Below are 24092 nucleotides of genomic sequence, written 5' to 3' on the forward strand. Positions count from 1 at the left end.
AGATGTTAATTGTAGTTCTGTGATGTTCCCTGCGTCTCTGCTGGGGTACCAACTGTTGCACTGTCTCAGTCTTGTGTAGAGGTGGCTGTGTTGTTGAGATTCCGTGGGCCTAGCTTTCCTGTTACAGCTGGAAGAATGTGGAAGGCACATTCTTACAACGGACTTCTTAGTCCTCTGGGCCTTATAAATCTTCCTGGCCCTTCTTCTATGATGTTCCTTTAAGCTTGGGTGCCAGTTATGGTTTACTTTTATCAATTTGGGCTGGGCACCCCCCAGCCAGTTCTCTGTGTTTTGACTGGTAGCGGATCTCTGCAATGGGCTCCTGCTGCTGCCGACAGAAGCTTCTCTGACAAGGCATGAGAGCCACACATGCTGTGCCCAGAGCGCAGGATGTCCCGTCCAGGTCGGGCCTAGAGCAGTATATAAGGGACGACTGAGAAGCTCCTAATGTTTGTAATTCACCTTTAAGTCATTATGTTGCAATAAATAATACTGTGGCAAAAATTCCTCTGGAACTGGTTCCTATGGGAGGGTTGTGTGTGCGTGCTTCCCACAGCCTCGCCAAGCGTCCCTGTTGGTGATGCCCACCCACTGTGCTCTCCTCCCAGCCATGGAAGAGAATGGCAGTCTTGCCTTGGAACAAATCCTTAATATTTGGATAATTTTCACAAATAAACTCTCACAGATTTTGAATTTTGAAATGAGGCTGGTTTTCTACAATCATCTGAGCAGCTCCAATATTGGTTGTTCTCACAGCTTCTGTCCAATATAGCAAACAAATCTAACCGCAGCTGGTTCTGGAACTGTGAAAATTGCCTCTGATGTGTGTTCGTCCAGCCGTGCTCAGCGTGCGTTCTGGTGGCAAGGTGAGTTCCGGTTAGGTGATGAGGCCGGCATTGCTAAGAACGTGCACAAGGATCCGTGCACAGGCTCACGGTAAGGACAGAGAAGGTGCTAGAGGTGTTAAGAGTGAAGTTACAATAATAAAAGTGCATCCAGAAGGGTGCTGGTGTCGGCTACATCCGGTTAAAGCACCATTTCTGGGAGAGAATTCTGCCCGGTAGTATTTAAACCTAGGGGAGCCGGTTACAGAATGGAGAGCTGCTATCCTTTGAGCTTCTGTTCTCCATGTAGATTGTTCTCCTTACTGAACGCCTAGAGAAAAGCTGAAGATTCAAGTTCAAGGCCAAATGATCATATACTGAAAACTGAGAGTATAGTGCCTTTGCATCTTTGCTCACAGTTAGCTCATCTGTTGAAGTTACGTGGAGAAAGTGTTAGCATGGATACAGCATTGAGCTAAGGATTGTGTGTTCATTTGTACAGTCGGCCAGCTCCCAGGGAATACACCATTACTGAACTGTGAAGCCACCGAGAAAGACAGGTGGCTGCATAGCCTTGCAGACTCACCTGCTCTGTTGTGTGCCTGGAAATGATTCTATCAAGGCTTAAGAGTCAGTGAGACACACGGTCGCTACCCCATTAAGAAAACCATGAAAGAGACTGTCAGCTGGATGACAACAGGAGGGATTCCTCTCCATTGAATAGGGAACCGTGGCCAGGTTTCACATGTCATGATGCCCGGGAAGAGGATGGATCACCTGAAAAAGGACCCGTGTACCCAAGTCAGCTGAAGCGGGTGTAGTGAGACCGACAAGGGAGGGTGAACCGACCCTTCGCCATGACGTAGCCAACCGCAATGAAACCTTTCCGAAACTGGGCCCCTCCTGCACAAGGCATATTTAACAGCCCATTCTGCCCTTCAAGCAATTGTTTGCTTCCATGGAGCTGTTACTGAGGAACTGAAATACCTCAGCTTTCTTGATTACATTTTCTAATTCTGCCTCTTAAAATCCTTTCCGGCCATCTGAGTACAAATGGATCATCCGGAGCTTGCCATGAGTCATGCGTTACTGACATGCTCTGGGCGTACATGTTCATGCTAGCATTGGTGTTGACTTTTCTTTTTTTCTTTCTTTCTTTGTTTTTGTTTTTTTTTTTTTTTTTGGTTCTTTCGAGACAGGGTTTCTCTGTGGCTTTGGAGCCTGTCCTGGAACTAGCTCTGTAGACCAGGCTGGCTGGTCTCGAACTCACAGAGATCCACCTGCCTCTGCCTCCTGAGTGCTGGGATTAAAGGCGTGCGCCACCATCGTCCGGCTTTAATTGACTTTTCAAAGTGTCTATGGGCAGTGCAGTGAGGCTACACGTTCTCCACAGCCAAAGGGACTGCTGCTATTTTCACTGTTCCTCAAGAGATTGGGATACATAATTTTAGACCCATCATTAATATAGCATTTGATATGTTAAAGATGCCAATGAAAGTACCTAGGCCTTCCCATCGAGGAGGTGGTGCTGTGCCTTTGAGTGCATCCTGACAGCAGTACCAACACTGAGGTTCTACATAGCACTCAGATTTGACCTTGTTGAGGCAAATGTTTGGCTTTTGAGAACACTTGCAAAAGTCTGGTTTTATTTTTTTGGAGACAGGTCTCTGCTTCCTAAGGTGCCCTGCTAACTATATAACTTCTAACAGTCCCGGTTCAGTTTCCCTAGTGCTGGGCTTATTAGGTGTGAGCCTCCGTACCTGACCAAAAAGCTTAGCTGTGATTTGTATAGATAGCTTTAACTGTGACCCCTTTGTTGGTCAAAAGACTAAGACCATCAGAAAACATAGATATTTGCAATACAATTCATAATAGTAGCAAAATTACACTTATGAATTAGCAATGTGGTTAGGGTCACCACTAAGGTTAAGAACCTCTAAGCCTAGGGGATCCCAGCAGACTGGCTAGCAAGCCCCTGGATGAGAAGGAAACAGAATAGTATTGGTAGGGCCTCGCATCCTGTTCCTCCGATCCCACCAGTTAGCTCACACCTAGGATCTCAGCACTCTGGAGGCTAAGGCAGGAGGATAGCCTTGAGTTTGAGGTAAGACAAGGATATATAACAAGAGCCTGTCTCAAAAAAAAAAAAAACTCATTGAATGGCTCCTAAAAAGAAGTAGAATTTACAATTGAATGTAAATTGACCATTTACAATTCTTTTTGAGAAGCCAGTAGGTGACATAGCAGAAATCTATCGTGAAAGCAAAAACTCCGAAATGTCATAATTAAATATACAGAAATACCAAGAAAAGGTGGAGGGAAGCAGCTTTTGACCCAAGGAACTTTGGGGCCTTTGTAAGTTTGTCTGACTATAACTAATAATATGCTCACATTATTGTCAAATTTAACCGTGGGAGGCTCTGCTAATCCCAGAATGTCACAAGAAAGGAAGCCGCCCAGCCAACATTGTACAGAGGGGTAGGAGGGATAGCAAAAGGAAAGCACATGAAAAGCAGGGAGTCTAGGAAAAAGATGAAGATCTTATAATACAGAAAATACTAAACAAAAGAATCTCGTACACGTAAAGAAAAAGGGATGGAGTCAACATAAAAATTGTGTATGTGTGCGCTGATGTGTTTGAGCTGTGGCACACATTTAAGCCAGAGACATTAGATATTGGTCCTCCCATCTCTCCTTGCTTGACCCAGGGTCCCTTGCTGCTTGCTGCTGTGTGCAGCAGGCTTTGGGATTCTGTCTCCATTTCTCATCTTGCCACAGGAGTGTAGGAAATAGACATCCAGCTTTATGTGGGTTCTGGGGATCCAAACTCGGGGCCTTCAGCTTGAACAACAGGCAGTTTACTCACTGAGCCTTCTCCACCCTTCACTGTCCTCTCTGTTCTAACAATAAGAAAATCTGAGTAAAAATAAAACAGTTCCGTTGATAATAGCAAAAAGAATAAAATATTGTAAAATAAATGTACCAACAGCCAGGGCTGGTAGCACATGCCTTTAATCTCTGCTGCTTGGAAGACTGGGGCAGGAGGATTCCAAATTTAATGTCAGTCTTGGCAATTTAGTGAGACCCTGTCTCAAATCAAACGGAAAGGAGAATGAGCCCAGAGCCCTTGCTTAGCATTCATGGGAATCCATAAGGTTAATCCACAGGAGAGACAGGACAAAGGAGGAAAGAGGGAGGGAGGGAGGGAGGGAGGGAGGGAGGGAGGGAGGGAGGGAGGGAGGGAGGGAGGGAGGGAGAAGGACAGGAACAAAAGAGCCTATCATGAGCTGTTAAAACTATACAGCACTGTGGAAAGGAAATCTTAGTTGATGGAAATATCATTTTCACTGATTGAAAGACTTGATGTTGAACTGGGTGGTGGTGGTGCACACGTTTAATCCCATCATTCAGGGAGGCAGAGGCGGGCAGATTTCTGTGAATTTGAGGTCATCCTGGACTACAGAGTGAGTTCCAGGACAGCCAGAGATACACAAAGAATCCCTGTCTCGGAAAATAAATAAATAAATAATAAAGACTTGGTGTTATGACAATAGGTCCTGAAGTTTGTCTATATATCAAGATGTCAGATAGCATTTAAAATTCACAGTGAAATATTAGAGACAAAGAAGAGCCAAATCTTGAGCGGGGGGAGGGAGGGAGGGAAGGAAGGAGAGCCTACTCTCATAGAGTTGGACAGTCACACACGATCATTTTGAGACCAGCTATTTTGATGGGTGAAGAATGGAGAAGGCAGACGTATTGCACTAACTGAGGTCTGTCTTCAGAACTGAGGATGGCCACAACCAAGCCACACAAGAACAACTGTCAGGGATTCTCATGAACTTGTGGTGGCCTTGAGAACTAACACAACCATTTTGGAAAGCAGTTTAAACGTTCCTCACAATGTGAAACTTAACACCTATTGTACAAAATATAGAGCTCAATAAATATCAATAAAAAATGAGAAAAAAGAAAAAGTATGAGCCACTACCACCTGGATCTGTTTCTGCATTGATTTTGTGTAGCCCAGGGTAGCCTTGAACTCACAGAGATCCATCTTGCTCTGTCTCCCAAATCCTGGGATTAAAGGTGTGTTCCACTACTGTCTAGTCTCTAGTGGCTTAGTTTTACCTTCTGATCTTTAGGCAAGCTTTATTTATTAAAACATAAAATATCACTATAGTCCAAGGCTAGCTCCTTCTCTTAAGAGGGCCAAGAATTTGGGGCTGCAGAGATGGTTTGGTGGTTAAGAGCACTTGCACAGGGCTGGGGTTAGTTTAGAGTGTTAGTTGCAAAGTGTTATGGATAATGATCAGGAAAAAAGCTAAACGAAGATTAGATTCAGAGTTCTTATTTTGAAAAGGAAAAGGGAAATGCTGTAGGATAATGCTAGTGTATACTGTAAAGATTTGTCACTCATATTAGTTTAATAAAACACTTATTGGCCAGTAGCCAGGCAGGAAGTATAGGTAGGGCAACCAGGCTAAGAATTCTGGGAAGAGGAAAGGCAGTCATCAGCCAGATGCAGAGGAAGCAAGACAAGAATGGCCTCACTGAGAAAAAGTACCAAGCCACATGGCTAAACATAGACAAGAATTATAGATTAAGTTGTAAGAGCTAGTTAGTAATAAGCCTAAGCTAACAGACCAAACAGTTTGTAATTAATATAAGCCACTGTGATTTTTTTTGGAACTTAACGACTGTAGGACCTGGCAGGACAGAAACTTCAGTCTACAGGGAGGTACAGAGAACCTAACGATAATTTTTCTCTTTATAAGCCATTCCTATTTGGCAAGATAATTTAGAAAATTTTCCAAATTTCAAGGTTTTAGTCAAGAGGCCAGCTACTAGTTTGCCTCTTCCAGTCTACTTGTCCCAATGGCCTTGGGGGTGAATGTACTACAAACATCTGGTGTCTCTAGGCAGCATCCATTAGCTGTTTGTCTCGTTGCTGTAATAAAACACATGCCAAGAGCAACGTAAGGAAGACTCACAGTTCCAGGAGGTAAAGAGCATCGTGTGGAAGAACATGGGCATCACAACTTGGGGTCTGTTCCCATAGTTATTATTATAGACCTGGATGTGTTAACAAGAATAACCATCATGCAGATTTCTTTTATAGGTGATTGCAGCCAATCAAATTAATGGAGATATGCTACATCCTTGCACACGGCTCCAGGGGTTGACCTGACTGGACCCTTGAAGGAATGAAGAAATGACAGATACATTCGCAGAAGCTGGGATCACATGGTCTGGGCTCTCTCATGGAAAAGACTGCAGAACTCTGGAAGCTGGAAGCTCAGCGTGTTTATTGTACACAGTTAAACAGGGAGGCGGGTTTATTGTATTCAGCTGAATGGGGAGGGACGGTTTGTAGTACACAGCTGAGCAAGGACACTGGCTTAGCTAATCATAGCAGGAGCAGTTATAGGGGAGCAGTCTTCAGGCCGTAAATATCCAGGAGGACACAGCTCCATGGACACGTTCTGCACCTTGTCATTGGAACTTGAGAGACGAGGAATGGTTTTCCCACTCCCATGGGGGATCTAAGGTATTGGGCTCCTTAATATGGCTATGCCCATATCATACACACACACATCCACTCAAGGCTTCATTCACTCACTACAGAGATATGAAAAGATAACACTCAAGTCTGGCAAGAATGTGGAGCGATAGGCACCGCTACCCATTCTACCGAGAGTAAAACCATGCCTCTCTGGAGAGCCATTGGGTACTTCGCATGTAATGTACTTTTGAAGAATTTTAGGCTCATATACCCAGAAGTTCCATTTCTATTTAGGTATATTTGAAGTTTGTAAATGTGGATAAAGATATACGTACGAAGAAGCTTAATCTAGCTTTTTTTTTTCTGTGATCAAAAATGTTGAAGTACCATTCAGCTGTAGGGAAATGTTCAAGAAATTATATTATAGTTCCAGGTGGACCATTAAGCAGAAAAAAAACCTTCCAGGTAAGTTCCCAGAACTATATCCCCTAGGGAGTCATAGCCACGGGACTGGCCGGGCGCGAGGACGCGCATGCGCGAGTTGGGGCGGGGTCTTGGACGGCGCTCCCGGCGCCGAAGCCACGCCCACCTCAAGTCACTGACACGTGATCCAGCGAGCCCGGCTGTGCCCACTGCGCTGCCCAGTCCGGAGGCCAAGCCTCCAGGCTCCTGCGGTGCAGGCTCGGTGACCCGGAGCCCCACGGTGCGCACGCCGGGCTAGCGTGACCCCGGCAGTGACGAGGCGTGCGGGGAGGAGCCGTCCCGTGGCGGGACGCTCAGTCCGGGTGCGAGGGAAGTGAGTGCGGGCAGCGGCGCGCTGGGCCGTGGCGGGGGCGGGAGCGGGTCGCCGGCGGGCTGCGGCCACGCACACCCTGCTGGCCCGCAGGTTCGCCGAGAGCCCGGGTCGGTTCGGAAAGCCTCCCGCTGCACTTGCACTCTGGGGATTTGGAATGGCTCCAGAAAGCGCCACCTGAGCTTGTTTTCCCAGCACCTGCTGCCAAGTTCGCGCGGGTGTGTATAGGGCTCTGGGGGGTGGAGGGGAGTTCAAGTTTGGGAAGAAGATGAAGTTGAGAACTTTTAGGATTTTAGTTGCAGAGATGTCCGTACATTAGGTGAAGAAAGGAGATTGTGCATTTTACAAGTCGAGGCCACATCTGTCCCTTAGGAATATCAGAGCCACTATTATTATTGGTTTGTTGGGTTTTTTTGAGACTGGTTAGGCAAGGCTCCCCTCGTTTGGGGTGATTTTGAACCCTCTGCCTCCCTACTGCTGTTGGTACAGGCTAGCGTCACCAGGCCTAGTATTATTATTTTTGAATTGTTCCGTTTTTCCTATGCTAGATTTTTGTTTGGGAAGCTTTATTTTCTAGGTCATTTCACGCTAGATCTCATATAAAATATTTAAAGGCAAACTCTCATGTTTTTGGAAAATAAATATTAAACGATGTTTTATTTGAACACATTATGTACTTGGCACTGTCGTGGGTGCTTTGGTTAGAAAAGAGCGGTGTGGACGTGGTGCCTACTTCTTTGTGGGGTAAGAGGGACTGGGCACTGGGACTGCACATGGGTGCTGCCGCTGTAGAAATGAGTATGAAGAATTCTCAAAAGACGTAACATACCACCTAGCTATACAACTTCAATACCCAAAGGTCTAAGCCCCCACCACAGTGACGCATGCACATCTGTGCGTACTGCTGCCTTATATAAGAAATGGAGCCATCCTACATGTCTGTCATCAGACTGTTGGATTTTAAAAGTTGGTACATGTATACAATAGAATTGTACTTTGCCATAAAGCACATGACATGTGTAGGAAAGTGGATAGAACTAGGAATGACCCCGCTAAGTGAAATAAACCAAACACAGACAAATGCTGGGTTTCTCTCATGTGAATTTAATTAGTTAACAAATTTAAATTAATTAAATTGTTCTTTGACAATTTTATACATCTACACAATGCATTCTGATTGCTCTTGTCCCTTACTCTTTCTTGACACCCCAGCCCACTGGCAACCCCCTCTTCCCTGCAAAACTCCCACCTTCCTGTCTTTTTGTTTTATGTCCTCTGGGAGTTTTACCAGGAACTTCTATGTTGCCATAGATTTAGAAGGAGTCATTTGAGCCTAGTGGCTCAGTGGTGGGTGCACAACAGTGCCCCCCTCTCCCAGAATCTACCATTGGCCAATAGTTCAGAAGTAAGGAGCCCAGGCTGTGAGCTGCTCCCTGACCCTTGGTTTGACAGGACCCGTCTTGTGCAGGTCCAATGCAGGTCATCAGCTGCCAGGGTGGAATTTCAGAACACCTCCCTCTGCCTGCTGCCTTTTGAATTCTCTTTGTTCCCTGTCCTACAGTTGTTCCTTAAGCCACAGAAGGGATGGTATCAGCATCTTATTTAGGGCTGATTCCTCAGCTCTCCTTATCCTCAGCAGTCTTGAGTGGCTGTGAGACTCCATTCACCACTACTCATGGCAAACAGAGATTCTCTAGGTCTGAGAGTACCATTTGTCTATAATTATGAACATAGATATTTAGAAGGACAGCTTGACATTTTGTCAGTTAAGCTAAACAACAGTGGTTAGTTTTGTTGTTGGGGTTTCTGTCCTGCCCGGTTCCCTCAGTTGTTAAGTCCCAAAGAAATCACACAGAGGTCTACATTAATGATAAACGGATTGGCCCACTAGCTCAGGCTTCTTATTAACTCTTATAACTTATATTAGCCCATTATTCTTGTCTATGTTAGCCATGTTGCTCGGTACCTTATTCAGCGAGGCAGTCATATCTTGCTTCTTCTGTGGCTGGATCAGGACTACATTCTCTTCCCAGAAATCTCCTGTTCTCATTGACCTGCCTCTTCTTCCTGTCTGGTTGTCCCTCCTATACTTCCTGCCTGGCCACTGGCCAATCGGTGTTTATTTAAAATATAATTGACAGAATACAGACAATTGTCCCATACCACAGTTTCCCTCCAAAGACCTATGACCTCTCGAGGCATGGATTTTGGACAGGTTTTTCAGTACTGGGCATGGATTTCCTCCCTGGAGCTGTCCATAAATCCAAACAGAGAGAGAGATTGGTTATCTCTATAACAGTAGTGCCAATATTACACTGGTGGGTACCCTTTGCCTAGCAGGTTTTGGTTAGAGTTCATGGAGTTTCAGTTAGGTAAGTCTTGTCTCTTCCCTCCAGCAGCCTTCATGGCACCATCTGGCACTAAAAGCTAGCCAGCAGGGAGGACGTTTCTGGGTCAGGTCCAACTTGATGTCGTTGTATCTTGGAACCAAGAGGCATGGAACCTTCAGCAGTAGAATCTTATCATTTAATTCTGGTGGGCAACCAAGAAATGGCAAGAGCCTGCGCTGCTTTGGGGGCCTCTGGGGCTTCTCTGACCAGCAATTCCTATGGGAGTGTGGTTTGAATGAAAATGGCCCTGACTGGTTCGTATATGTGGATGTTGGGTCCCCAGTTGATAAGACTGCTTGGGAAGGATTAGGGAGTGTGGCCGTGTGGGAGAAGAGGGGTCACTGGGGATGGGCTTTGAGGAGGTTTCCCAGCTAGCTCTCTTTCTGCCTGTGGATCGGATATAAGCTCTCAGCTACTGTACCAGTGCTATGCCTACTCGCTTACTGCCATACCCCCCACCTTGATAGTCATGGATTCTACCCTCTAGAACCGCAGTAAAGTCTTTCATATTATACGTTTTCTTAGTCATGGTGTCTTTTTCACAACATGGAAAAGTAACCAAGATAGGAGGTGCCCCACACCTGGCACTGAGATTTTTCCTCGATAATTTATTGCCTCTAGGGCAGCATTAGCAAGTCTTGCAAGTTACCTACCTTTGAAACTTTGATATTTTTCAGTTGGGCTTCCATATGGCTTTGAGACACCCTTTGGTTGACACTCCCCTTCCCTCATCTACCCCACTATCCTAGCTTAAACCTTTCTGGCCCAGTATTCCTTTGTCTCTTCTATATGTTGAGTAGCCCATGAAACTCTCTCCTCCCTTAACGTCTCCCTATTCCCAGTGTCCCCTTTCCGGCTTCCTGGCTTCCACCGATATTCCAAGTTAAACGCCCAAAACTGAGGTGCTGAAACTGGGGTTCTGGATCTGAATTCTTACATCTGTGCTGGGGGGTGGGGATATGGGGGTCATGAAATTAGGAAGGAGACCAAGATAAGGGAAGAAAGTGATAGAATATGTGTGACATGAAGCTGGAGAGATGGTTCAGTGCTTAAGAACACTGGCTGCTCTTCCAGAGGACCTGGGTTTGATTCCTGACACCCATAGACCAGCTCATACCTGTCTATAACTCCAAATCTAGGGCCATCTTTGGGTCTTTGCAGGCACTGCGTGCGTGTAGTGCACAAATATGCATGCAGGCAAAACATTCATATACTACACACACACACACACATATACACACATATATATTTATACACGCACCACACAAATATATACTATAGACCACACATAGGCACTATATATACACACACACATATATATTTATACACAAATCACACAAATATATACTATAGACACACATATGCACTATATACACACATATATACATGTATATTTATACACACACCACACAAATATATACTATAGACACACATATGCACTATACATAGATGAACATATATTACACATGACACAAAGGCAGAAGGGGGTTATTTCCAGAGGGAAGGGGGTCAGAGATCGGGGAGGAGAGTGGGGAGATTCAGCTAGACAAACTGAAAGGAAATGCCATGATGAAGCCGTGACTGAGTGCTAGTTCTAATAAGCAAATCTAAAAATTACCTTGGAATAAACAACAGGAACACCAAAGGTTAGTAAATAAATATTGCTGAAATGAAAAAAGGAATCAGACCGTAAGTTTTTATGAGCTATAAAGAGGTATTTAGATTTTCAATCTTTACATTTTGTTTTCAGATAGCATATGGTCGGGCCAGCTCTGTTTTCTTGGAATTTTGGTTTCCTCGCCTCGGATCTTTTGTGTTTTCACGCAAACCCCGACAAGACAGCTTTCGATACAGACACATTTTGAGTGAGACCTTGGGGGGTTTACCCCTGTCAATAAGTCCTGTTGCAAGCAAACAACCTTGGCTCTCCTGCAGAGGGAGCAGCTGACAGAGTTCAAGCTGGAAATGTTTGAGAGGAACGGGTTTGAAGTGAGGCGGGATTTAGGCTCGGAAGGTGAAGCGAGTCTGTTGGGGTGGCTGTGGTGGCTGTGATTGGCAGAGGAGATACTCCTGTGCTTTCTGTTTTGTCACCTCCTCCAAATTATCCCAGGTACTATTGTCCCAGAAATGGGAACGGAGGCGCTTTCATTGGGTAGGTTTCACGGACTTGGATTTCCAGTTCCCGGGATGGCAGGTAACTTTGCCCTGTTTAAAAACACGCAGGCTGTTCGATGCGTGAGGACCATGGTGAAGCTGATCTGCACACTGGCAGATCACGGTGATGACGTCAGTTGCTGTGCCTTCTCGCCTTCCCTCTTGGCTACCTGCTCCTTGGACAAGACCATCCGCCTGTACTCCCTGAGTGACTTCGCTGAGCTGCCACACTCCCCGCTGAAGTTTCACACCTACGCTGTCCACTGCTGCTGTTTCTCACCCTCGGGACACGTTTTGGCATCATGTTCCACAGACGGTACCACGGTGCTGTGGGGTGCGCACAGTGGACAGTCCCTGGCAGTGATGGAGCAGCCCGGTGGCAGCCCTGTGCGCGTTTGCTGCTTCTCCCCAGACTCCGCATACCTGGCGTCGGGGGCCGCTGACGGATCTGTTGTTTTGTGGAATGCACAGTCATACAAGTTATATAGGTATGGCTGTTTCAACCCCGCTTGACCCCTGTTAAAATTAAATTTTATTTTTTATTGTGGTAAAATGGACTTAGAGTTGACCATGTTAGTTGAAACTGTTAAGTGCCCTAGAAATCATGGCCTTTATGTTAACAATGAAAGACATCTAATGTTCTTCCTGCTTGGTGACTGCGGAGCAGGAGGGCCAGGTGGCCAAAGAAGATGGCGCCTTTGTGGTCTCAGCTGAAGAAGCTGATGCTTTTAAGTGGTGGGGGAGGGGGGGTTACCCGGGTTTAACCCAGGCAGCTCAGATGAATGCGGGCTCTCTGATTTCTAGAAATGGGTGCCTGTGGTTAGCTAACCAGGTTCGTGATTTCCACCTCTGTGGCGCAGCTTCCTTCCTGCACGTGACTACTTCTGCACTAATTGCAGTCCTTGCTGTCTTGTTTTCCTACCTGAGGAACCGTGTTGCCAGGACAGCGCCTTTGCCCTCTCTTCCCAGGAGAATTCCTGTTCACCACATTTGTTTTGTTGTGGTTTTTTTTTTTCCATGAGTTGGTTTGAAGATGAGGCACAGGGCCTTTATTATCTGAAAGATTTTAATACAGAGAGAAATTGAACGTGCTTTTTATTATAATACCTTGTCTTTCTAGCAAAAAGCATCCTGTCTGTTTTAAATATGGCCATTGTTACTCTTGGTTGTTTTTTTGCTTTTTTACGTTTTGGGGTCTTAACGTGCTCCTGTTGACCGGCTAGAGACATGAGGATTGCAGCAACTCAGATCCTCGTGAGGTGGTTTCAGCTGATGTTTCGGTGCCCCCGGGACTCCATCAAGAATGTCGGGGTACAGCATTGAGGCTTTATTTTGTAGGCATCAGTCGCCCGTCTGGCTCCTTTCAAACGGGACTGTAACATGAAGGACCTCACCTTCTGCTTGGCTTTGTTTCAGGTGTGGTAGTGTCAAGGATGGCTCCCTGGTGGCCTGCGCGTTCTCTCCTGACGGAAGCCTGCTTGTCACCGGCTCCTCGGGTGGAGACTTAACAGTGTGGGATGACCGCATGAGGTGTCTGCACAGCGAGAAAGCTCATGACCTCGGAATTACCTGCTGTGACTTCGCCCCACAGCCCCTTTCTGGTTGGTTAGCCCACCCTCTTCAGCACTAGATCCCTGTGTGTAACTCCTCTGAGGCTTCATTCTGTCCTTAGGATGGAGAGTCTGCCCATTCTATTACAGGATCATCCTTTTTCTCTCTTTAAATCAGAATATGAACCGTGAAGAGCTATTATATAGGGGGGGAGTCTTTTTTTTTTGTCTGTATAAGACAATTCTGTTTGTTACAAATTCTTTGAATATGGATTTTTTTTCACAGACTTAACTGTTGCCTTTAATGTCTTTTTTTAAAAAAATTGAATTGGGATAAAAAGTTGGAAATTTTTTCTTTTCTTTTTTTTTTTCTTTCTTTCTTTTTTTTTTTGGTTTTTGAGACAAGGTTTCTCTGTGTATCTTTGGCTGTACTGGAACTAGCTCTGTAGACCAGGCTGTCCTGGAACTCACAGAGATCTGCCTGAGATCCGCCTGCTTCGGCCTCTGCCTCCTGAATGCTGGGATTAAAGGTGTGCACCACCATGCCTGGCTAAAAGGACTTTTTTTTTTTAAACAGCAAATACAGAATGAAGTTATAATCCTAAGCAATACCTATTTAGGAGAAATTCTGTAGCCATTTCCATTTTAGTAGTAGTTTCGTTGTCTCGATGGTCATTGTTTACCTGGCCTAGATGAGTCCCATTAGCAGATCTCAGCAGAATCAGAACTTTCTGGCTTAAATGTTTTACCAATTCTTTGTGTTTGTTTCTCTAACTTGCTGTTTTTTAGGTGGAGAACAAGGCTTTCAGTTTTACCGATTGGCATCATGTGGTCAGGACTGTGAAATCAAACTCTGGTTTGTCTCCTTTACCCGTGCCTTAGGTATGTTTCCACTGTCTAAAACTGTTTGTGACCTATGGAAGACTTTCATCTTTTTTTTTTTTAACTTAAGATACTCTGGATATTTTAAATGATGGTAAAATTTTGCTCTAAGAAACTTACTGAGTAGGCTGTTGTGGCACACACTTTAAATCTGAGTGTTTAGGAGACGGAGGCAGGAAGGTAAGTACTTTGGTAGCAGGCTCAGCTATGTAACATGGACAAGGCCAGCCCGAGCTGTCCCAGACCCAGCCTCAAAAGCAAAGAGAAACTTTGCCTGGACGTAAATGCCTGCCGTCCACGGCTGTCTCTGACCACACCTCGCTTCTTTCCCCTCCTTCCCTGCACACCTTAGAATCCACCCTGCCCTTGACTTAGCGTTGACCCTCAGTGTTTTCCCTACACTTGGGAAACGCTGTTCATGTGACCTTTACGTTTGTTTATTTATTGTGGCTGCTGTTTGTTGATGTGTGACTCTTCCTCCTGCTCGGTCTCATTGTCCTGGGTGGCCTTTCATTCAGGACATACGTGGTGGTCCACTTGGCCCCTGTGTTCCTTTATAGTGTGTATATATGATTCTTCCTCTCCTGTGCTCTCTCTGAACCTCGGTCAGTTGGATGTGGGACCCCTTGAGTTGATTCTCCCCTCCCAGCCACACACACATTCACCTTTCCCGCTGTTGAGTCTGTATCTTATGTTTTTTTTCACTCTTTGAGGAAATCCTTTACTTTTAATCTTTTGAATCGATCTCGTCAGTTTCTAAAAGTTCATCTTTATGTCATTTCATTTTTTTTTTCTGAGGTTTATGTATTGGGGCTGGAGAGATTGCCCAGTGGTGAGGTGTGCTTACTGTTCTTGAAGAGAGCCTGAGTTCAATTTCTAACACCTGTGTAGGATGCTGACAGGTTCCCCTGTGGGCACCTGTGCTCACAGATGTTCATGTATGTATAATTAATAATTAAATATGGCTGGGTGATGGTGGCGGCACGTGTCTTTAATCCCAGCACTGGGGGTGGGGGGGGGTAGAGGCGGATCTCTGTGAGTTTGAGGCCAGCCTGAACTATAGAGTTCCAAAACAGGCTCCAAAGCTACAGAGAAACCCTGTCACTAAAACCAATATATACGTGTGTGTGTGTGTGTGTGTGTGTCTGTCTGTCTCTGTGTGTGGGGGTCTGTGTGTGTGTGTATGAGGGTGGGGCATACATGGTGTGTGTGTGGACGCCACTGTGGTTTGAAGTTGGTTTTCTGCCACCTCCACATGGGTCTAGACACCGAACTCCGCTCATCCGGCTTCTGTGGCAAGCACCTCTACCCCGAGCCATCTCATTGGCCTTCTGTTTCCTTCCCTGTTATAGCTGGTTTGCTGCTCTTGCTTTAATGAACGAGAGAAGGAAGAATTTCCCGAATGCCCTTGTGTTCTCATAACCTCTGGGATTTGCCTTTGCTTGCCTGGATCTTTCTCATCCGCACCGTTCCCTTCTCCAGACATCCAGTGACACTATCTGAGATCTGAGCTCTGTCGGGAGCTCCCAGCCCACAAGTCTGTGGGATGAAGGGGTGTGTTTGCCTTTGGGGGAGGGAGTGGAGGGCAGGTGGAGCTTGTCTTCGACCACCATTTTCCTTATATAGGTTTCTCCTGGGGCCTTCGCCTGCCTTGTGCAGCATACTGTTGGGCGGGGCTGGGAGGGATTGAGGTGGCCAGCGAGTGTTTCCTGTTTAGACTCTGAGGTAATTGTTTCTGACCTTGTTCCCTGGCTGTTGATGGTCCTATCTGAAAGTTTTTCCTGGGACTGAATATTTCCTCTTCACCTTTAGCCCCCTGCACTGAACTCTGGGCTGTCATCTCTGAGCTGCCTGTCCGTTGACCTGTTTTCTGACCTTCCACAATTGGGTTCAGTGTCCTGTGGATGCCTCCTCCTCAGGCACTTGTGAATGCATTCATATCTTGATGAATCATGCATTGTCATTTAAGGATTCTGAAGCTCTGTGGTCTTATAATTTTTTGATCCGCGTACCTCAAAATGGGGTGTCACTTGTTACCTCATAAGCATCAGCTAGAACACAAACCACGATTTTGTCATGAATTGTACTAGAATGTAGGGGAGAGGTTGCGAGGAAACGAGACTCTGCTCTTGTCAGTTTCCGTGGAAAACCTTTTCATTTATAACACGGTGGGGAGGCGGGACTTCTGCCTTCTCAAGTCTGTCCTAGTAAGAAATACAAATACAGTCACATGTGTGGGCACCCTCAATACAGTTAGCTTGAAATCATTCAAAAGGGAAACCTGCAATACCCCGTAAACTATCTTCACGCGGCTCTGAGAAACATGGATGACCTCTCGTGTGTGGGGAAAGCCTCTTTAGACAGCATCTGTCGCTGTCACCGTCGGCACTTTCCTCGGCTTGATAGTAGGCTGGGGCCTGGGCTCCCTGAGGAACCACACTCACGCGTGGGTTCTGCAGTCACCTGCCCTGAGTAGCTGACTTCCGCTCTGTTTGACTGTGGGGATGAAAGCTTGAAAAGTTCACCTTGTGTTCTGGGATTTGTCGCTGTCTGGATGCTCTCTGCTCTTCCAGAAAAACATGTGTGTCTGTCCCGCTTTGAGTGTGAAGCCTTTGCTGCTCTTCTGTAGAACCCGTGGCTGGTTAAATATCTGATGTCTGACACTTCAGCAGAGATCTTAAGATCTCACCACTCCATAACTTCTTGTGCTTACTTTTACAAGTTGACATCAGAACACCCTGAATTCTGTTTACTTTTAAGAGAGTTGTGTTTATTTTTAGTAATTCTAAAGATTTTATGGTTGTACTTTTTTCCCCTTTGCTTTTGAGACAGGGTTTTTCTGTGTAACAGCCCTGCCTGGCTGTCCTGGAACCCACTCTGTAGACCAGGCTGACTTCAAACTCACAGAGATCCACCTGCCTCTGCCTCCTGAGTGCTGGGATTAAAGGTGTGCGCCACCATATCTGGCTACGGTTGGACTTTCTAAGAGAGCTGTAGATACTGTAGAGTTGTAGAATGTATAAATACCATTAATTTATGTACAGAAAGACAAAATGTGTTGGTAATGTCAGATTTTCCAAAGTGCAAGCACTTGTTTTGATCTTCCCAGGTGCTAAAATTATGCATACTTCACATCTTTAAAATTTTTAGTGATTATAAAATTGCTCTAGCTAGTCTTTGCAGAGCACATTGTTTTTAAAAAGTCTGTCATTGGCAGCACTAATTGCATTTAATGGATTATATGAAAAAAAATCTACTGTTGAATGTGTGTGTGTGTGTGTGTGTGTGTGTGTGTACTAGAGAGTAGACTCAGGGCTACATCCCCAATTATTACTGAGTTTGAAACCATCTCAAACCTTCATTACAATTACCTGATATCTGTATGGATACCCAAGCTGCATGAAGATTTTAATGACTTAGTCTTTTTGTTACCCACATTCTTAAAGAATAGGAATGAAATAGCTTTGACTTAAAATAAATGGTAAGCATTATCAACTTACCAATTTTCTCTCCTTGTTAATTACAGGCTTTGAATTAAAATATAAAAGTACGCTACGTGGGCACTGTGCCCCTATTCTGGCTTGTGCTTTCTCCCACGATGGACAGATGCTTGTGTCAGGGTAAGTGATCTCTGACTAAACCGCCGATGCTCCTGAGGCCGCCCCCCCCCCCCCCCCCCCCCGTCGTTGTTGCCTGGGCGACATTCAGCTGTTTATCCTGTGGGCATGAGTGCGCCACGGTATGTGTGCGGAGGTCCGAAGCACAACTTGCAGGAGCTGGTTCTCCCCTTCTACAGTGTGGGTTCCAGGGCTTGAACTCAGGTCAGCAGGCTTGGTGGCAGTCATCGCTACCTGCTGAGTCATTCTGCCAGCCCAGTGGTTTTTCTCTCCTTTCCTATCTTCTAAGTTTTAACCAGTGAGGTCAGAACTTCATTGAGATCTATTTTAGCATCAGATACATTTCCCCTGCATCTCAGGATGATCTCAGGTGAATTCCACTCATTTCTAACTTAAACTTTGCTTTGTTGCAGGAGACTTTGCTTTATATGGTATATTGCTGTAGAGAAAGTTACTTTTCAATCTCACCATTTTGGATGTGATTTCATATTTTTTTTCCTTCTAGATGTTCATAAAACTTTTAATATGTAGCTTCCTGTACATTCACTTAAGTATATCTACACATGGGCTCAATTTAGGCTGCTAGGAAGTTTTAGAAAACAAATTAGGGGGAGGGCCGGGAGGCATGCGCTCTGTGTGAGAACCAGGGATGGCTTCTCTCCTTTTACGACAGGGGTACCAGGGATTTAGCTGCTCATGTTGTCAGAATCACCAGCTCCCAAATGATGACATGGAGACTTACCAAGTATGAAAGCTTAGCCTTAGCTCATTCCCAACTGTTTACATTAATCTGCGTTCTTCCACGTGGCTCGTTACCTTTCCTCCATACTGGACGGCTGACTCCTTCTGCAGCTCGCTGACGAAATCTGCCTCTTTTCTCCCTGGAATTCCTGTCTCTGCCTAGAAGTCCTGCCTAGTCTCTCCTGCCTAGCAATTTGCTACTCAGCTCTTTACTAAACCAATCAGAAGGTGTCTTTCACACAGTGTGCTCAAATATCCCACTGTATCCTCAGGCTTGGCAACTTCCTTCTTCCTCCTCCTCCTCTTCTTTCTTCTTCCTACTCCTTCCTCTTTTTCTCCCCCCCCCTCCTCTTCTTCCTCTCCCTCCCTCTCCCCCTCCTTCTCCTCCCCTTTTTTTTTGGTGGGCGGCGGTGTTTTAAAGACAAGAGTTTCTCTGTGTAACAGTCCTGGCTATCCTGGAACTTACTTTGTAGACCAGGCTGGCTTTGAACTTACAGAGATCCACCTGCCTCTGTCTCCTGAGTACTGGGATTAAAGGCATGCACCACTACCACCTGACTCCTTTTAGCTTCTTAAATCTGTGGAAAAATGTTCCGTCAATTTTTGAAAATTCTTATCTCTTCTCTTGCCCTTGTTCCTTTCTGTCTCCCTGCACGGTGCCAGTCAAGTGTGAGTTGTATCTTCTGACTGTAAACATTAGATCTTTCAGCCTCTTATGTTTTTATTGTTTCTTCTGTCTTCTAAATTTTTTTTTGTATATTTTATGTGTATGAGTGTCTATGCATTAGGTGTGCCTAGTGCCCAAGGAAGCCAGAAGGGGCTTCAGATCCCCTGGGACTGGAGGTACAACTGGTTGGGAGTCACCCTGTAGGTGCTGGGAATCCAATCCAGGTCCTCTGCAAGAACAGAATATGTTCTTAACTGCTGAGCTGTCTCTGCAGCCACTACTGTGCTACGTTTAGTCTTCTGACTTTTAATCTTACTTAATCTGTGGTTCTGTAGTTTCTAGTTGGCTGTTTTTTAAGACCCTTTTGACAAATTATGTGATTTCTTGTTCTCATTTGGAATATTTATTTTCAAAACTTTACCTCATGAAGCTTGATTTGAACACACATGATTGATTCAATTACTTTATATTTTTCATAAAATTTGTATTACAGTTTGACAACCTAGCCTCTTTTCAAACAAGCAAGAGATGTGATTTCTTTGTTGTTTAGATTTTTAAAAGTTCCTGATACTTCAGTAAGACCAGCTCCATACTCCTTTGACATTAACTACAAGTTATTATTTTTGTTTCTATGTATGAGCGTGGCTGTATGAGGGTCTGCACGTGCGGCTGTATGAGGGTCTGTGCATGCGCGGTTTCTCGGCAATGCTAGTGATCAAACTTCAGAACTCTGTCCATGCTTGACAAGTCTCTACCACTGAGCTATATATACACCATTACTTACATTGTTGATTTGGAGTGGGAGAAGCCTTGCTTTTTTGCCTAGCCATTCTTGAACTTAAGTATGCACGACTGTCAGAAAAGTCTTCTGTTTCTCAGAATTTTCTATTCATCCATTTGCCTTTGATTATAATATTTGTATTGAAATGAAATGGCGTATGATTCTCTATGCTCTATGCTTGATATTGCCCATACCATGACTTTACAGGAGTCAGTTCCCATAATTGTGAAACCCGGTTATTGCCTTCATTGCTTTCTTTCCTGTCCCAAGAGTGTGTGGCTGATCCAGATATTTGGGTGCACACATGTGGTGCACACACGGACACGGACATGTACATATAAGGAATTGGGTGTCTCTAAATGAAAAGAACAAACAACCTAGAGCAGTAGTAGGCGGGAAAGCAAAGCCAAGCCCTCACAGGGTTAGTAACCCATACCTCCAAGTGTGTGGGGATGGTGCCTAGTCTTCAGAGGCAGAACACAGGGCTCTGACCTAACAGTGGTGGTTTTATACTATGACAGTATTTCTGGGAAGTGGTAAAAGGGAGCGGTGGGGCCTAGTTAGAATAAGTCAAGTCACAGGGGGCAAGTTCTTGGGGGTCATGCTCTCCCTGGGGTCATACCTCGCCCCGGCCTCTTCCTGTAGTCCATTCTCTCAGCTCTGTCCACTGGGGAATGAAGAGCAGCCTCCATCTCCTGCCACATCGTGTTGTGCAGGCAACAGCAGCCTAAACCAGTAAACCCTTCTTCCTCCAAGTTGAAATACATTAAATGGAAAAATGGATGTATTTACAGTGTGGGCCAAAAGCTGGGAAGAGTTCTCTGTCTCTGCCTCCCCCGCAGCAGTGTGACGGGTTACGGAAAAGATGGGACGAAGGACAGGAAACACACAGATAATTAGCTGGGGCCTACGTGCCTTAAGCTGGCAGAGAGGTTTTAAAAGCTGGGTTCTTGATACACCTTCCAGGAGTAGGAAGCAGGAGCCCAAGCGCCGTCCCTCTCAGCATGGCTCCTGCGGGGAAACCAAGGAAGACAGCAGCAGCCTTAGCTGGGCATCATCACTCACACCTACAGACCCAGCACTTGAGAGACGGCAGCAGGAGGATGGCCTGTAGTTTAAGGCCCACCTAGTGTACAGTAGGAGATCCTTCTGAAATAAGTAAGATGAACACAATAAAGAACAATAAGTTCTGATTTTGGGGGAGCTCAGGTTATGCTAGAGTCTAGCCTCTGCGGACCGAGGGAGGTCATGGGCATTGCTGAAGTGGCAGGTGGGCTCTCTTGCCAGCACACAGGATGGGGCTGAGGTCAGTCCACGCTAATGACATAAGAATGATACATTTCAGGCTCAGGAGTTTATGAGCTAAAGAAATGTAATAGCCGAAAGCTTTCAGCAGTAAAAATACCCTTTTGAAAATATAGTGTGTATGTTTATGTGTTTGTGTGTGTGTTTCCGAATAAATAAGAATATTTGCTTATTGTAAGCAGCAAAAAGGCACAGATCGGGCTACAGACAGTGTATTAGAGAAACAACATTCCAGTGGAATGGAAGCAGTACCATATGTTGTAAGAATAGATTCCACACATAGTGATTCTGTAGGTAAAAGTCCTCTGGAAGGTTTGTAATGTATAAAAAAGATTAACGTTCTTTCTCTAGTTTGCTTTTGCCACTGTGACCAGATCTTCTCCTTTTTATATGATACAATTTTAATATATGACACATATCACCGCTGGAATTTTTTTTTTTTTTTGCCATGCTGGGAACTGAACTTAGGGCTCACACATACTAAACACACTCTCCACCACGGAGCTGTTTATCTATGTTCCTAGCTCTGTCATCACATGTCGTCCGAAACATGTCTACCACACATGCAAGGCTCATCACTTAGACTAAAGCCAAGATATTTGTGCTTCTAACCGCTGCTGAAAACATCTGGCCCACATCTGCTGATTCTTTTCCCCAGATCTTGCAGTTCTTGCCCAGCAGTCAGCTAAATCGTCGTGTTTGCCACAATTTAGGTGTGTCTCGTTCCTATCAAAAGGTGAATATTGCTCATCATCAAAATAATAAAGCTGGGTGCCGTGGGACCGTGATGTAATTCTATCCCTGAGAAAGCTGTAATAGGAGGATTGTGAGTTCAAAGCCAGCCTGGGATCATAGACTAAGACTCACTCAAAAAAAACAACAAAGCAAATTCTCTTTTGACCCAGGAGAGCTTAGAACTGAGTTTTCTTCTCTTGTCTAGGAATAGGCTAATGGACAGAGTGACTGCAAAATTGAACAAGTATGTCAAGCTGTCTTTTTTTTTTTTTTTTTTTTGGTTTTTCGAGACAGGGTTTCTCTGTGGTTTTGGAGCCTGTCCTGGAACTAGCTCTTGTAGACCAGGCTGGTCTTGAACTCACAGAGATCCGCCTGCCTCTGCCTCCCAAGTGCTGAGATTAAAGGCGTGCGCCACCACCGCCCGGCTTAGGCTATCTTGCAGAAGAACAGGACACGGGCGATTCCAAGTTGCAACTCTCGTAGTTGAGTTCTTGGTGATTATCTAATAACACCGGGGTCCTGGTAGCCCCCCTCCTTCCAAATCGTGGGGGAAGTGCTGTGTGTTGTTTTCAGTCCCTTTCCCAGAATTCTAGTTTCCTGTCAGCCTTTGTCCTGTCACTATTAGGTGGCTGGTGTATTAGTATAAGGTTAGAACTTCAAATGTTTTAGGTGTTGTTGCTATAGGTAACATTCGACTGTTTTCTGGATATTTTTAGTTCATTTGGATAGAGAGGCAAGTGAGTGAGTTGAAGTTATAACTTGGTGAAATATAAGCATTTAGTTCTTAAAGCAGGCTGCTGGGGGTGAGGCAAGAATGAACCAGTGGGCTGATATGAGAGGGAGATTTCACACGTCCTCCGTCACCGTGAGACAGACTGCACACTCGAGACAGGCAGACAGTGAGCAACACAAGCTGAAGTGTACAGACGTCAGTGACTTGAAAGGAAAATGACAGAAACAAGTGAGATCCGAGGTCGGAAGACGTACGCAGAGGTAGGGGTGACATGGGGAAAACAGTAGAATTGGAGATGCAGATGGGGATATAAAGTCAGAAACTTATTTCCTAGAAATTTCCTCTAGGTTAGAACGTATCATGTTAGTCTGTTTCACCACACTGCAGTACAGTACCGGAGGCCTGGCATCTTTAGGAAGAAGGGCATGTGGGGCTTAGCAGTGAAGAGATCCTGCCCATCTTCCAGAGGACCTGAGTTCCGTCCTGCACTGTCAGGAGGCTCCCAACCTTAACTGTAGCCCAGGAGGTCTCACTGCCTCTCCTTGTCTCCATAGGCACCTGCTCACTTATATACAGACAAATACACACAAATAATAAAATACATTTTAAGAAATTAAAGGAAAAGCAGTGCTCCTTTCTCCCTACCAAGGCACTGGTTTGCATTTTATTTTGTATATAGATGCCAGGCTCTCGAATGAATCAGCCAGTCCCTCTTACTCTATAATGACTAGCAGAAGGCGACTAAGTCTGCATTTTCCAAAACCCAGTTCCTGTCCTCCCTTTATTCTTGTTACACCTTCTTGACAGTTGTCCCAATCCAGTGCTCAAACAAGTCACTGATTCTGCTTCTCACTTGACATTGTGTCTGATGGTGGTTCCTGAGACTGGAATTTATTGTTGTCAGCCTGACATTTAAAGAATGTATCTATTTGAGACATAGTGTCATGACAACCAGGTGGGAGGATTGTTTTCAATATAAACTTAAGATGAATGGGCTCTCATCAGAAGGAAATGGTACTAGCTGTCCTTCCCACAGAAGCTTAAATGGACATGTGTGTGTTTACGTGCGTGCGTGCATGTGTATGTATTTCAACTGATGAATTTTTCACGTCTTTCATGACATCTTTAAGGTTTAATGTGGTACTGATGTTCATCCATGCTGCTGAACAGGGCATCGTGAGTTCTAAGCCCCTGTGTTGCTCTTGTTTCTTCTTGGATAGTTGTTGTCCACACTGATATGCTACGGAACTAGGAAGTTCCACCAACCATGTTGCTAATGTCACTTCTTAGTCTTCTTTTTCCAGGATGTTAAATGAAATGGAATTTTCCATGAGAATTTTAGTAATTTGCAGAATTCAGGACTAAATGAGAGCACTTATATATTATGTCTAGCATATGCATAATTCTTATTTTG

At 45.1% G+C, this 24092-nt stretch overlaps 1 protein-coding gene across 6 annotated transcripts in view; it reads left to right on the plus strand.

Annotated features, from left to right (window-relative positions):
* Positions 1-6922: 6922 nt before the first annotated feature.
* Wdsub1 (WD repeat, sterile alpha motif and U-box domain containing 1) overlaps positions 6923-24092 on the plus strand; it is a 35428-nt gene continuing 18258 nt past the window's right edge. For 2 of the 6 annotated variants that reach the window (XM_075985117.1, XM_075985118.1), the window contains exons 1-5: positions 6941-7126; positions 11737-12155; positions 13084-13268; positions 14007-14099; positions 17626-17719. In XM_075985117.1, coding sequence (XP_075841232.1) covers positions 11758-12155; positions 13084-13268; positions 14007-14099; positions 17626-17719 — 770 coding nt within the window. In that variant the 5' untranslated portion in view covers positions 6941-7126; positions 11737-11757. Of the gene's footprint in view, positions 7127-7160; positions 7342-11736; positions 12156-13083; positions 13269-14006; positions 14100-17625; positions 17724-24092 lie in introns of those variants that run through there. The other 4 variants (XM_075985114.1, XM_075985116.1, XM_075985120.1 and 1 more) reach the window with 4 other exon arrangements.

This window comes from Microtus pennsylvanicus, chromosome 9 (genome assembly GCF_037038515.1).
Source record: "Microtus pennsylvanicus isolate mMicPen1 chromosome 9, mMicPen1.hap1, whole genome shotgun sequence".
NCBI lineage: Eukaryota > Metazoa > Chordata > Mammalia > Rodentia > Cricetidae > Microtus > Microtus pennsylvanicus.